The 13,543-nt window shown below is 45.7% G+C and overlaps 1 protein-coding gene across 1 annotated transcript in view; it reads left to right on the top strand.

Annotated features, from left to right (window-relative positions):
• Positions 1–13,543, top strand: part of LOC307238920 (ALK tyrosine kinase receptor-like) — a gene marked incomplete at both ends in the record, with an annotated part of 114,875 nt that overhangs the window by 56,588 nt on the left and 44,744 nt on the right. The window contains 2 exons of the mRNA XM_080012074.1: positions 5,256–5,408; positions 11,565–11,730. Coding sequence (XP_079868200.1) covers positions 5,256–5,408; positions 11,565–11,730 — 319 coding nt within the window. The remainder of the gene's footprint in view (positions 1–5,255; positions 5,409–11,564; positions 11,731–13,543) is intronic.

Genomic DNA, 13,543 nt, shown 5'->3' on the forward strand with positions numbered 1-13,543 from the left:
CCCCATCCCCACCCCCAGCCCCCCGAACCCCAGCGGCTGGCTTCCTTCACATTACAGCGGCCCGGCCAATGAATTGCGACAGCCAGGCCTCGCCGCTGCCCTGGCCTCTGGATCCCGTGGCACCGGGAGACCTCCAGTCGTGGAATACCCATGCACCTGCCATTATGGCTTCCACACAAAATGTTCTCCCCTGGTCAGTGGCTGCCCCTATTTTAGCGCCCCTATTTTTTTTGGAGACGTACAAAAAAAACCGAGCACCTGAATTTATTTTTCCCACCTCAGTTGCGTTTGCCGCAATATGGCATTTGCCAAGAAGCATCCTGCTGAACCATTATTGTCAAAGTCGGGGTATCTGGGGGTACTTGGATGGATCGAGGGGGTACACAGGATTAATCAGTGATTTGCCTACCCAAACAGATATGTTGAATATTGACTGCAGTCTCAGTACCAAAAATAAATGCAGGCACCTCAGTGTAACAACGTAATAATATATTGTCCCCCAATGTTCATAGAATATCAATTAGGCTACAAAATAACCGACAGTGTGTGAATCGTGCAGGGTCAGTTAAATCTTGAACGCATTTCTCGAAAGATGCCTGGACATATCCTGACTACACTTATCCATTAATTATGGTAAAAATGTGAAAAATCGTGATGAAAATTAACTGGACAAAATGATCACCTCTGGTTACATTTTTAAATGAGAAACTATTTTGCCGACTGAGTGCATGCAGGCGCACGGGAAGGCGTCTTGAATGAGGGGTGCTGCCGTGCAAAAGCAACAACCGTGACCTTGAATCTGCAAAATTTAAGTTGCTCTTTTCGTTACATGTGCCACAGAGAATGATTCGATGTATTGTGATGGAAGTATTCTCTCGCTTCGTCTCGTGCGCTCTCATTGTTGTTTCGCTCTCTCTCTGTCCCTCTCTGTCTCACTCACACACAGACACACACACACACACACACGCACGCACACACACACACACACACACACACACACACACACACACGCACGCATGCGCACACACACACACACACATACACACACGGTGTAACATTGCATTAGCTGATGGCAAACAAAACAAAAAACATTATAGTGATGGTAGTGCTGGGAGTACTCAGTACGAAGTAGTGTGTCTCAGGGGGAACATGACTGTTAAAAGTTTGGGAACCACTGCCATAGAGCATCGTCTGACATCAAAACCCACTCATGTGCACTTTCTAACGGCCTTCGAAATAGACCCTGAATACTATACCTCAGACCAAGAAAATCATATGTGTTACTTACCAGTCCAGAGAATGAGCTATTGATTTTTTATCTCTTATTTTTCTTTAGCAGATGGTAGATTTTAGGAGGGGATCCATTGTCAGAATTTCTGTTTTGCCTCGAAGCTGGAATAATGGGATTCCCCTCAGCCCGCTAAAGTTTTGACGGACAGTTTGCGATCAGACACTACAGCTCTACTGTGGCTCGCAAGTGGCATCAAATGGGGTGTACTACCCGCTCTCCGTGTCTGGCCTTGCAACTCTCTGTGGTTGAAGTGAAATTCTGAAGTTTTGACGGAAAAGTGTGTCACCAGGAGGGCAATGGTTGCCCTCAAGTGCAATTAGGATAAACGTCTCGTTTCGGCTTTGATTCGGAACTAGCTCAGACTAAAAGGAGGCTTTCTGGAGCTCTCAGCTGTTAAGAGGGCTCTCAGCTGTGTGTTTTTTTAGGAATAGCTAAACACATGGATGTGAAAGTGATTTAGTTTGCGCTTCATCTCGTAATGCCCTGGATCAGTCTATATCAGATGGAGGCAAGCGATCCGTTGAGGAGCACGCCGTCTGGTTCCCGGTTTGTATTCAACCCACGACGGCTGTGTTGCGCAGCTGATGTGTCTCGAACTCAAAGGTTTCAACTCTAAATGTACTTACTGCAGCCTCCGAAGTCAAAGAAAAATGTGTTCTGTATTTTGCCAAGACCGCACCAGACCACAGAAGGTGTTGTGCCTTAGTTTCCCCAGGTAATCCCAATCAAATCCACCAATTGAAGCCATTGCACTACATCATTACATGTAGTTGCATGTAGTTCTAGAGGGGTTATTGACTCATGGACTTTAATACTTTGATAGTCTTTGCATTTAGCTGGAATTGTACTGTGTAAGTGGACCTTTGATGAAACTTGAGTACCCATGGTCTGGTCCAAAGACATGAACCTATTCTTCTTTAATAGCCTTGGATATTCTGAAAGCAAGACCAGTTTACCTACCCTTTCAACCGTCTGCTTAGTGCAAAAGTTTACCTTGGTATGCTTATTATATCACTGTGTTATTTATTTATTTTATTTTTTATGGTTTTTGGCATTGTCATTGATGTTACTTATCCTTGAGTAGGATTAAGCACCACGGACAATGACATTCATACCCCTCGTTGATATCGTGAATCATTCTACACAGTTTCGATTGATTTTCTTGGATTTTTCAGATCTCCTACGGATGCATCCACCTCTTGTTTTTTTTGACCCAACACACACACAAAAGAAACATTTTCTTTATCTGTGAGCCAGAGACGGTAGCTAATGCGGATGCGAGAAAAGAGGTCACAAGCCGGCGCATTGGCTCGTTGTTATATAATTTGCTCGATGACTGTGTTATCCGCTCTGCAAGCCAAAGCCAAAGCCGCTGAACCCGAACAGACTTAAATCGGGAAATGGGGAGGTGGGTATCGGTCAAACACGCTCCCGGGTGTTCGTTACATTACGCAAAGGGGAAAGGGAAACGAGACAGCGGCCCCGCCTGCTTATTCATCCTCTCCATGGAAACAAGAGGTGGAAGCCCAGGGAAAGGTAAACGCAAAGGCTAAGTGAGACGTTGGACCTGGCGCAATGAAATACTAATTGCGTCACACGAAAATCCAAAATTCTTTCAGCCGAGTGGAAATGTCAAGGTTTTTATTGCAAGCGAGTTGGCTTTTCTACAGACCGAGCCGCTTGAATTTTACGATGATAAACACAAGGAGTATCAGGGCGAGCGGAAAGTCATCGAATCATGTACGGGCACCGAGAACTCAAAAGGCAGCGGAAGCGTCCTATCGGGTCGCTCGACTCATAGCCAAGCCTGGTAAAGCCGCATACAATCGGGGAGAATTTAATTCTTCCCGCCACAAAAGAGATAGTGGGGGTGATGTTGGGAGAGAAGGTGCGGAACCCAATCAACCTCATCTCATTGTCTGATAACTCAGTCAAACGCAGGATTGATGAGATGGCAGAGAATGTGTCAGAACAGCTGATAACGAGCGTAGGAGAGAGTCGTCTTTATGCCCTCCAACTGGATGAATCGACAGGCATCACAAATCTGTCAAACCTGCTTGCCTATGTAAGGTATGAAAACAATGGAGAGATAAAAGAAGAGTTCCTGTTTTGTAAATCTTTACCGGCACGTTCAACTGCTGAGGCCATTTTTGACATTCTGAACACGTTCATGGTTTCAAACGGGATTGATTGGTCCAAATGCGTGGGAGTGAGCGCTGATGGGGCCCGTGCGATGCTGGGGCCAGCACAGTGGAGTCATCACCCGGGTGAATGCTCTGGCTCCACTCGTAGCATCTGTCCACTGCAGTACACACAGAGCAGCGCTGGCTGTAAAGAAAAAGGCTGCAGATCCAAAGACTGTCCTAGATGAGGCGGTCAGAGCCGTCGACTTCATTAAAAGCCGCCCACTGCAATCACCTTTGTTTTCCGTTTTATTTGAGGAGATGGGCAGTGACCATAAGCGGCTTCTGTCCGGTGGCTCTCGAGGGGGGGGAAGGTACTGATGCGACTTTTTGAATTGCGTGTTGAGGTGAGGGTGTTTTGTTCTCGACACAAAGTTTGAGCTCGCACATCGCTTCACTGATTTTGAGCGGCTGGCTAAATTGGGAAACCTGGCCGACATTTTCAGCCATTTGGAATGGACTGAACCTCAGTCGCCAAGGAAAAGCAGTGACTATGTTCAATGTTCAGAATAAAATAGAAGCAAACATAAGAAAAATGGATATGATGGCCAGGCTACTTGGCCAGTCAAACTTTGAATCGTTTGAGAATCTGTCGGATTTTTTGACAAAGGAAGAACTGCAGCTTCCCATCAAGGTTGGGAACCGCTGCTATAGACCAAGTGAATGCCACCCACTGAAGGCCGCTTTATTAAACTGCAAAAGGGTGACATTTGAACCTTTGGATCTTTTTATTTGCATTTTATTCCAAGACTTTGTCAGGCATGGACCCACGGCATGTTATCGTTGTGCAAGAAGCCTGACAGAATGCCGCTGCAGTCAATGTTCCAACAATTTTGAGACCATTAAGGACATTTTTCTACTGATTGCAGCGCACTGACCTCATCAAAAAAATATGATTCCGCGTTCAGTCAAGAGATCGTTCCGAACTCCCTTGATTTGAAGAAATTTAAACCTCCATCCACCACCCCAACAGCCCAAGATCAAACAGCCAATGATGACAATGGCTGATTACAGGTCAGAGTGTAATGTGATAATGGCCGGAGTCAAGGTCGCCGCCTTTAAAGATCTTGTGGGGGGGGGGGGGATTACCTCTAGAATGAGCAGAGGAGTGTCGATGGACCAATCGGCCAGCCTCTTCGGCTCATTCTGGGTGTGAAGTTAAAGCAGAGGCGGGGAGAGATCAAGGTAAGCCAATGGAACGTTGAAAAAGTAGGTGCTAGAGCCTCCGGGAGGGCTTGAGAGTTGGCCACAAAATCCACAAGACCCATCATCATTAGCCCTGTGGCCATTTAGCGACGATGATAGAAAGAGCCCTGCCGGAGGGGACCCTGGTCCCTTGTGCCTGTTAAGGGCTCTACGGCTATTCCCCTGGTTCACTTATAAGTAAGTTCAGTGAATGTTTTATTAGTTTGTGAATTGAAGGTTCACTCCCCTGCCCACTCTTTTGCCAGAGTGACTCCTGACTTTGTGAAGTTTCATTCGCTACGAACGAATCGTTTGCGAGTCGAATGAGTCTTGCATCACTAATAATACCATAATACCATAATAATAAACACAGTTCTAGGGTTTTGTGACATTTTTAGTGGTTAACCGGATATTGTTGTGTGCCGTGGGATTATTTCGTTGTTAGTAGATTAGTTCATTGTAAGATTAGTTCACGCCGTTCACCAATTGAGTTCTCCACTTTCCGAACCCGGATTGGTCTTCAGATCAATCCGCCATTGAGGGTTGAATTTTTCTTCCTTCCTTCCTTTCTTTCTTTCTGTCTTTCCGTCTTTCAGCTAATGGGGAGTTCCCGCCGGTGGCCACCCACGGCACCAGCCTGCCGCTCCGACCCACCAACCAGAACATCCGGACCACAACCACCCCATCTGAAGGCGCCGCTGGCGACGGCGGCGGCCCTCCAGCCCACCGTCCACCCGCTCTGGACACTTGTACGTTTTGGGCGCCGGTGTGTGTGTGTGTGTGTGTGTGTGTGTGTGTGTGTGTGTGTGTGTGTGTGTGTGTGTTTGTGTGTGTTTGTGTGTGTGTGTGCGAGAGTGAGAGAGAGAGAGAGAGAGAGAGAGAGAGAGAGAGAGAGAGGGAGTGAGATTGCAGGCGAGTGTGATACGATGATAATCAATGTCGGGTATTGAAATGTCCACTTCTCCTAACACAGAAAAACAAAGCCATTGCATTCTGCGCTTATTCTATCTCGTCTAGCTTCTGCAGCTCTCTGGCTGCGGTTTTATCTCCCTTGATCTCACCCTCTCTCTCTCTCTCTCTCTCTCTCTCTCTCTCCTACCCTTGCATCAAACATGAGAACGACACACACTCACACTCACACACTCAAATGCAGGCAGACCACATACGCAGCCATTAATGATTCACAGTTACTCAACACGTGCTGAGCCAGGTATGCGGTGCCGGCATCTGCTGCAAAGTAAGTGCGCCATCTACTGGCCGCCACCCTTCCATCCAGTCCACATCCACATCCAGGGAGAACGCGGGGTGCGGACGGGCAAGGTTTGAACTGTAACCCCTCCAATTTGACTAGGGTTCAGAGCCGGTTCAAAGCGTTGACAATCTGCTCCTTACCCCCCTTTCCACACTGCAGAGACAGGCGCACACAAAGCGCCCGTGAAAAGCTTAGTATTTTGAGACTTTTCTCTCTCTCGCTCTCTCTCTCTCTCTCTCTCTCTCTCTCTCTCTCTCTCTCTCTCTGAATTCAATTCAATACAATGAAATAAAAACAATCGACAAAAATCGACAAGTTTGGGGTAACTTAAATCCTACAGGGTTTTTAGAATCAGAATGAGGCTTAACTGGCCAAGTCCACTTGCAAATACGCAAGGAATTTCAATGACTCCTCATACCTGCAGGAGTCTTCTTCTTCTTCCAACGCCACTTACAGGAGTCATTGAATGTTGAACATATTAAACTTTTTTTTTTTACCACACACACAATGAGAGGAAAATTGTCTCAGTCTTCCATGACTGAATAGACGACTGTTGGAGACGGCCCGCTGGCTTGACTTTTCTGGGTGCGTAATTACATTCATTAATATCTTGTTTGCTCTCTCGCAGGCGAGCGCAAATTCTCCCTGATGACATTTCATGCGGCGCCGAAAGGCCCCGAAAAGCAAATCAATTTTTTTATAGTCAGCTAGAGTCCGCTCACCTTCCATTTGAGACTTGTTAACGGCATCACACCCCTCTACCCGCCAGCGCTAATAGGCTGCCTGGCCCGTTATCTGCCCACGGCGGCCGTCTGCAGCCGTAGACGCCCGTCCAATTCGGAGCATCGATTGGGTCCGCTTCGTTTTGCCCTCCATCCATCAGCACATTCAGTCGAGACAGACGGATCGGCCGCGGAGCTCACTTGTTTCGGCCATGTTTTCTGCCATAATTTGATAACAAAAAAATATTACCGGATTACGACACTTTAACAGTCAGAACCACAGGGGGCCGCGGATGAGGCCATGTGGTATTTATTTTTTGTAACAGTATTTAACTCTTTTTTCATGGATGCCAGTTTGGTAAATGAATTGTGATTCATATGAGTGAGAATTTTTCTTGTTTATTTTTTTGGTTATCTTTATTGTTATTTATTTGAATTCTTTGGGGTTACAGTATTGTATGTAAGCAATCATGTTCGTTGCTTATTTTTCTGGTTCATTATTTCATTTTTTATTGTACATTTTTTAGGTGTATTGTTGCAAATGTTTCTTGTTGATTTTTTTGATTATTTTTGATTGTATTTTATTTTTTTATTTTTTATTCATTGTTTATCATTAAGTTTATTGTATTTTGCATTACTTTTTCATTGTTTATTGTAAATGTAAAGAAAACCCTCTGAGAGCTAGAAAAAAAAGGGAACTCGAAGATCACACGGCTCTCAGCCCTTGTGATGATCATAGATCTTAAGTCAGACAGAAGAAAAAAGTCAAACTCATGGGAAGTTCCAGGTTCCATTTCTTTTTTTTAAAGACAGGCATCATGTTTAACATTCCCCCCCAGTGTCCCCTCTTCCACCCCATTGATGGGCCATGGGGGGGGTTTAGCTCAGCGCGCCCCGGTCACGCGTCTCACCGGGCTCTCCGTGTGCTCCCTTCACACCTGCCCCACCTCAAACGCTCAATGATTAACGCTGCCGCTGACCCCTCCCCAGCCACACATCCGCACACACTCTTTTCATCTTTCACCGTGACCATGTTCAACTGCCACGTAGCGCCCCGTCCCCCCATCCCTCCATCTATCCATCTTTGTGCATTTTTCTTATTATTTTTCGAGGACTCCATCACCTGCCATCAACTTTTCTTTTCTTTCTTCTCTTTTTTCCTCCCCCATGGCTTTCTTTTGTTTTTATTTTTATTTTTATTTTTTTTATTTTTTACCCGTTTCACCCATTCACCTTGCCGTACCACCTGCCCCACACCTACTGCTATCTTTCTCTTCCTTCCTTCATCCATTTCTCTTGTCTCACAGGCACAGACACACTCTCCCCCACCACTTGTCATTTCTCACCGTTGTATTGGAAAGCTGCCCCAGTGACTGCATGAGCTGACTCATCTCTTTTTTGGGGGGGGCGAGGTGATGCTCTCTCATCCCACTCTCTCTGTGATTACTTTTCCTGATGGGAAAGCAATGCGTCACTAACCTCAAAATGAGTCTTTGAGCCTTACTTTTCTCTCAGTGGGGCCAATCTGTGTATTGTGTGTGTGTTCTCTATGTGTATGTAAGTTTGTGTGTGTGTGTGCATGTGTGTGCGTGCACATCGTCGCATTTGGTCTCAGGCGACCTCCTCGAGAGGGGACGCATCATCCCCCCTCGCTTTGTTTTAAACTTGGAACTATTTTTGAATCGACCAAAAAAGCCGCTTTTGCCTGCAAGGTGTCAAAACATTCGGTCAGACGTCATTCATCCTGCTGCTTCGTTGTGTTTATTTCATAGTTCTTCATTCATTTCTTTTCTGGTCTGTTTCCAAATTTTACTTTTTTTTGTTTTTCTGTTTTTCTGTCATATTGAGTAATTTCGGTATTATCCAATCATAGGTTTTGTGTATATTGGCAGATTTAAAAATAGATATATTTTATTGGATATAGTTAACAGTTTATTGTATATTTTCCAAATTTTCCATATATTGACTTTTTCTTTTGTCATCGTTTTTTATTGTGTTTCTTTGTTATTATTATTGTCTTATTGTGTTGATGTGAGCTTTCCAATGTCCCCTCGGGTATAAATAAAGTATCTATCTCTCTATCTGTCTCTCTATCTATCTATCTATCTATCTATCTATCTATCTATCTATCTGTCTGTCTGTCTGTCTGTCTGTCTGTCTGTCTGTCTGTCTGTCTGCCTGTCTGCCTGTCTGTCTGCCTGTCTGCCTGTCTGTAAACATTCCGACTAGATGGAAAAGTGATGTAATCAAAGACAGACGGAGACGGTGATAGAAGCAATCTGATTGGCTCTCCACACTTATTGACGGCAGATGTTCCCTTAATGCTTCCCGCTGTTTTCTTTATTTCTTTTTTGACGTTGTTTGGGCTATGTTAATTGGCGGCGCCGTCAAACGCACCTCATTGTCTTATGTCTTCGTAAACACGTCAGCTAGCTGCTGCTGCGTTAGTGCTTCGAAAGGGGAGAATATTAGTCACCGCAGATTAGACACAAGAGTGATAACGAGCGGCGAAAAGCCCCAGACTGTTGTAATTAATTGGTTCTTTGGCGATTCCATAAGGTCTGTGTTTAGTATTCCGTTCCATTTTGTTGCACGCCAGCCTTGATCCCTCTCGCTAACGGAGGGAGGGGACCCGAGAAGGAGGAGGGGGAGAACGACGACAACGAGCTAAATGCTTAAAATCTCAAAAAGCTGCAGTAGGGTTAATACACGAGGCACTGTCAGCTACGTCTCTGTGTTTGTGTTCGGCAGTATTACATTTATTTGTTTATTTGTAACCTGTGCTGTCAACATGCTGGGCGTACAGCACAGAGTATTTGAATGGCATTGCATCTAGGACAGAGTTAGTCTGCAAGTGGAGTTCAACTTCTCAACCTGCAATGCAACTCTTTATTAATTCTTAAGTCATCAAGAACTGCTGCAATAACTCTGTCCTGTGGACGACCTGTGGGATGACAAGAGCACAGTTTTTTATTTCACAGAACCGCAAACCCCAATCCCCATTTTTGGAGAACAATCTTTCCATGTTTTGGTCTTTAAGCAACTAATCACTACTCAAAGTTGGGGAGAATCACCACGGAAGGGAGAGGGAAAAGAGAGGGATGTAATCAGGAGGGTGTCCAAGGGGTGTTGAAAGCAATTGCTGGTGGTGTGTGTGTGCCTGTAATGAGTCTGTGTGTGTGTGTGTGTGTGTGTGTGTGTGTGTGTGTGTGTGTGTGTGTGTGTGTGTGTGTGTGTGTGTGTGTGTGTGTGTGTGTGTGTGTGTGTGTGTGTGTGTGTGTGTGTGTGTGTGTGTGTGTTGTGTGTGTGTGTGTGTGTGTGTGTGTGTGTGTGTGCAATTGGTTATGGTGTATAAGGTTGGTATAATAGTATATACTAGCGCCTCCAAGCAGTGTAAAAGCCCCCAAAGCCACCCCTGAGTCCTGCAGCTGTATACACACCCCACGGCTGCTTGAAAGCCCCGAGCAGCCAAAGAAGACCCCCAAGCCCCCAGGGAAGCCGGAAACCCGCGGAGCAACACCTACGCACAGTGCACCCTGTGCCCCCGAAGCGCACACATACAACCCACCACGACGTGCAGGCACAAGACCCAGCCGCAGGCGCAGAACCCGGGCCACGGACGCCAGGGTCCCATGCTGCGTCCGAAATGGCAGTTAGCGTGTTTCTAGTATGTCCAAACACGTAGCGCGCATCAACTTGTATGCGAAAAGTACCTGGATTAGGTGTTCAGGATACTACACTACACTGGCAGGCGTATACCCTGAAAAGTTTCAATGCATTGTCATCATCAACCCCAATAATGTGCTAGTATGTCCAGAAATCCTCAAAACTCAAGTATTGTGGACATGTAGTATGGGATTTAAGAAGAAGTCCGTCTGGTTATTGTCCTATAGACTTCATTTGGTAGCGGGTTGCGCGATAAAGGGGAAGGGACGGTGCCCCTAGTGGCAAAGCCCCTAGTACAGTATATGGCTGCGTGTAGGCCTATGTGTATGAGTTCATTTTGTCCAAAGGCCAACAAGACAATCCAGTTGACCTGAATCTAATGTTGCAGTCGGCTTCCTTCAGCCCCTCCCTTACCTCACCACAACCTCTTATGGGTTGCCGATTACAATCGGCGGAGGAACAGGCTGATTAACTCGAGTTTGGCTGGCTGCAAAGGCGTCTGTTCCAGCGATGGATTTGGTCCCCAAACAGTTTTCAGACTCTTTACTCATCTTTACTCAGGCTCGACGGCGGGCCCAGTACACGACAAAGGGAGAAACTCTAAATCTTAATGTCACTGTTGGATGCTTTACTCTGGAATGCGTTTTTGAAGGTAAAACCACTCAGGAAGCAAAAAAACAAAAGAAAGAAATGAATCGTGAAATAAAATAAAACTTCAAATCTAAACAGCCGTCCTCAAATGGCAGCTGTCTGATGCCATTGTTGTTGTTTTGAGCAGCGTTGTTTGGCCTAGCTACCTGCCACGGCTGAGGCATCTTTTTCAATTCAACCCTATATGACTTTAATATCATAAAGGGACACGGTTCAATTCAACCCATGTTATAAGCACTGAATCGCAAAATGGAATAACAATGACATTGGAGGGAGACCGATCGTCTAGTTGTAGTCAGGACCACTGGCTCATTTTAAGGAAGGTTTCTCAGTATATCTACCATTCCAAAGGTCGAAAATAGCTACAACTTAATTTGACACCAGGTATGGTCCTGACTACAGCTTTGACTTGAAGTTCTAATGGACCGACTATCGACCGAAAAAGATGATAAGCCCCATCACAGAGAGAGCGAGCGAGAGAGAGAGAGAGAGACAGAGAGAGGGAGCGAGAAGCCACGCTCCCTCTCCAGTGTCTAACCTCGCCATTGTGCATTTACAGGTCTCAAATCAAATCAAGATTTAGTACCTCACCCCCTCCATTCATTATTCCACAGCCAAAAAGTGGATCTTTCACACCTGCGGTGCCATGGGTCCCGAGGGCCCGTCCCCCAGCCAGTGCAGCAGCTCGTACCGGCACACCAACGTCAACGTGACGGTGGGCACCAGCGGGCCCTTTAAAGGCATCCAGATGTGGCAGGTTCCTGAAACCGGCATCTACAGGTAGGGATGGCAGCCATATACTCATGGAATCACATGCACATGCATACATACATACTCATACACCCCCCCCCCCCCCCCCCGATTTCACTCCATAATTGCAGCTCCTTAATATATTCAGGCCGGCTCTTTTCTTCCGTCTGTAACCACATCTCGTGCCCACGGGAGCACATCAATCCTGCCTGGGCAAAAACCAAGAATTACCGCTAATCAGCCTCTTGCAAAGGGAGGGATCGAGTGGGGTTGAAAAGCTCACTTTAATAGCATCTTAATAGCATGATCACACTGCAATGGCGGCCTCCAAAAATCATCATCATCATCATCATCATCATTATCATCAACATCCGACTACCCGCTGTGCAGTGTCCACGTCACAGTGCTTTTAGTCGGGGAGGGTATTTTAGATGAGTGCCCCCGCTGTGGCCTCTCCGGACATCAATAACACAGGGAAGCACTTTACGCTTCTGCCACTTTCCAACTTCCAAAGATTGCTGTTCCCGCCACTCGGACAGATGACGGGCAGAACCATTTACAATCAGAAGCAGAATCGGAATCTGTTTATTGGGTCGAGTGCATTTTCATGCACATGGCATAAGCTTAACAGTCAAAAACAATAAATCAATATATACAATATGTACATTGTACAATATTTCCATAAAATGTGCTGTATGTACCATATAGAGACGAATTACAGCAAAACAGCTGTGGGGCTTAGTGGCAGCAAGGATGCAAGCATTGAGTGGGTTTACGTACATATAAATATGAATAGTTGAATATTTCTATACATGAGCAATAATAATACCAATAAAACAAATGATAATGTTATCATAATCATACTAGTATACAACAGTATGGATACGAATGATAACAGCTAATAACACATGGGTTAGTCCAGGTTATTACATTGTTATTACAGAGTTATCAGAGTGCTATTAAAGAGTTATTGCACTCATCATATATTGTATATTATATATCATGAATCATATATGATTATGATGTATTTCTATGTGTGTATAATGTGTGTGTCTTTATAAATATATAGATATATGGAAAGAAATGCTCATGAATATAACTCACCACATCATTCTATTCGCTGACGACATATTCATTGCCATAGGCAGAATAAGGACGGGGGTTTAGAGGCAGGGGAAGGTGTTAAGGTGGGTGGCTGAAGTGTTTGAGGGAGGGGGGGATTGATGCTGGCGGTCAGCTAGAGACAGCGTGTTTGAGCACCTCTTGGAAAGGTCTCCATGCGGAGCTGTCGAAACACTCCGGCTCTGCGGACCCGGTTGGGGGCTGGCAGCTCGTCTAAACGATGCAGACAGACGGCCGGTGGAGATGAATATGCACTCTGCGTCTCCAAAAAGTCATTAGGCAAACAGCTGAGGTAGCTAACCACCATCAAGCTGTGTCTCGCTGTCTGTCCGTCTATCGTCCGTCTCTCTCTCTGTGCCTTTCTGTCCCTCCGTCCATCTGTCTGTCAGCCTAAATGTCGGAAGTGCTCCCAGAAACCAATCAACTCATTTTTAACTCAGAATAGCCAAGAAGAATTTATAATATATCTCCTTCCAGAGAAGGCAACTTGTGTGAAGTGTGGCCTTGTGTGTGTGTGTGTGTGTGTGTGTGTGTGTGTGTGTGTGTGTGTGTGTGTGTGTGTGTGTGTGTGTGTGTGTGTGTGTGTGTGTGTGTGTGTGTGTGTGTGTGTGTGTGTGTGTCAGGGGCTAGAATGCAACGGCGTTCAAGTCTCCCCCGGGTGAAATCCATTATGTGCGTGTTTTCAATTGCAGCCGTCGTAGCTGAGGCCACACATGCGGGA

This window comes from Zeus faber (assembly GCF_960531495.2).
Source record: "Zeus faber genome assembly, chromosome: 13".
NCBI lineage: Eukaryota > Metazoa > Chordata > Actinopteri > Zeiformes > Zeidae > Zeus > Zeus faber.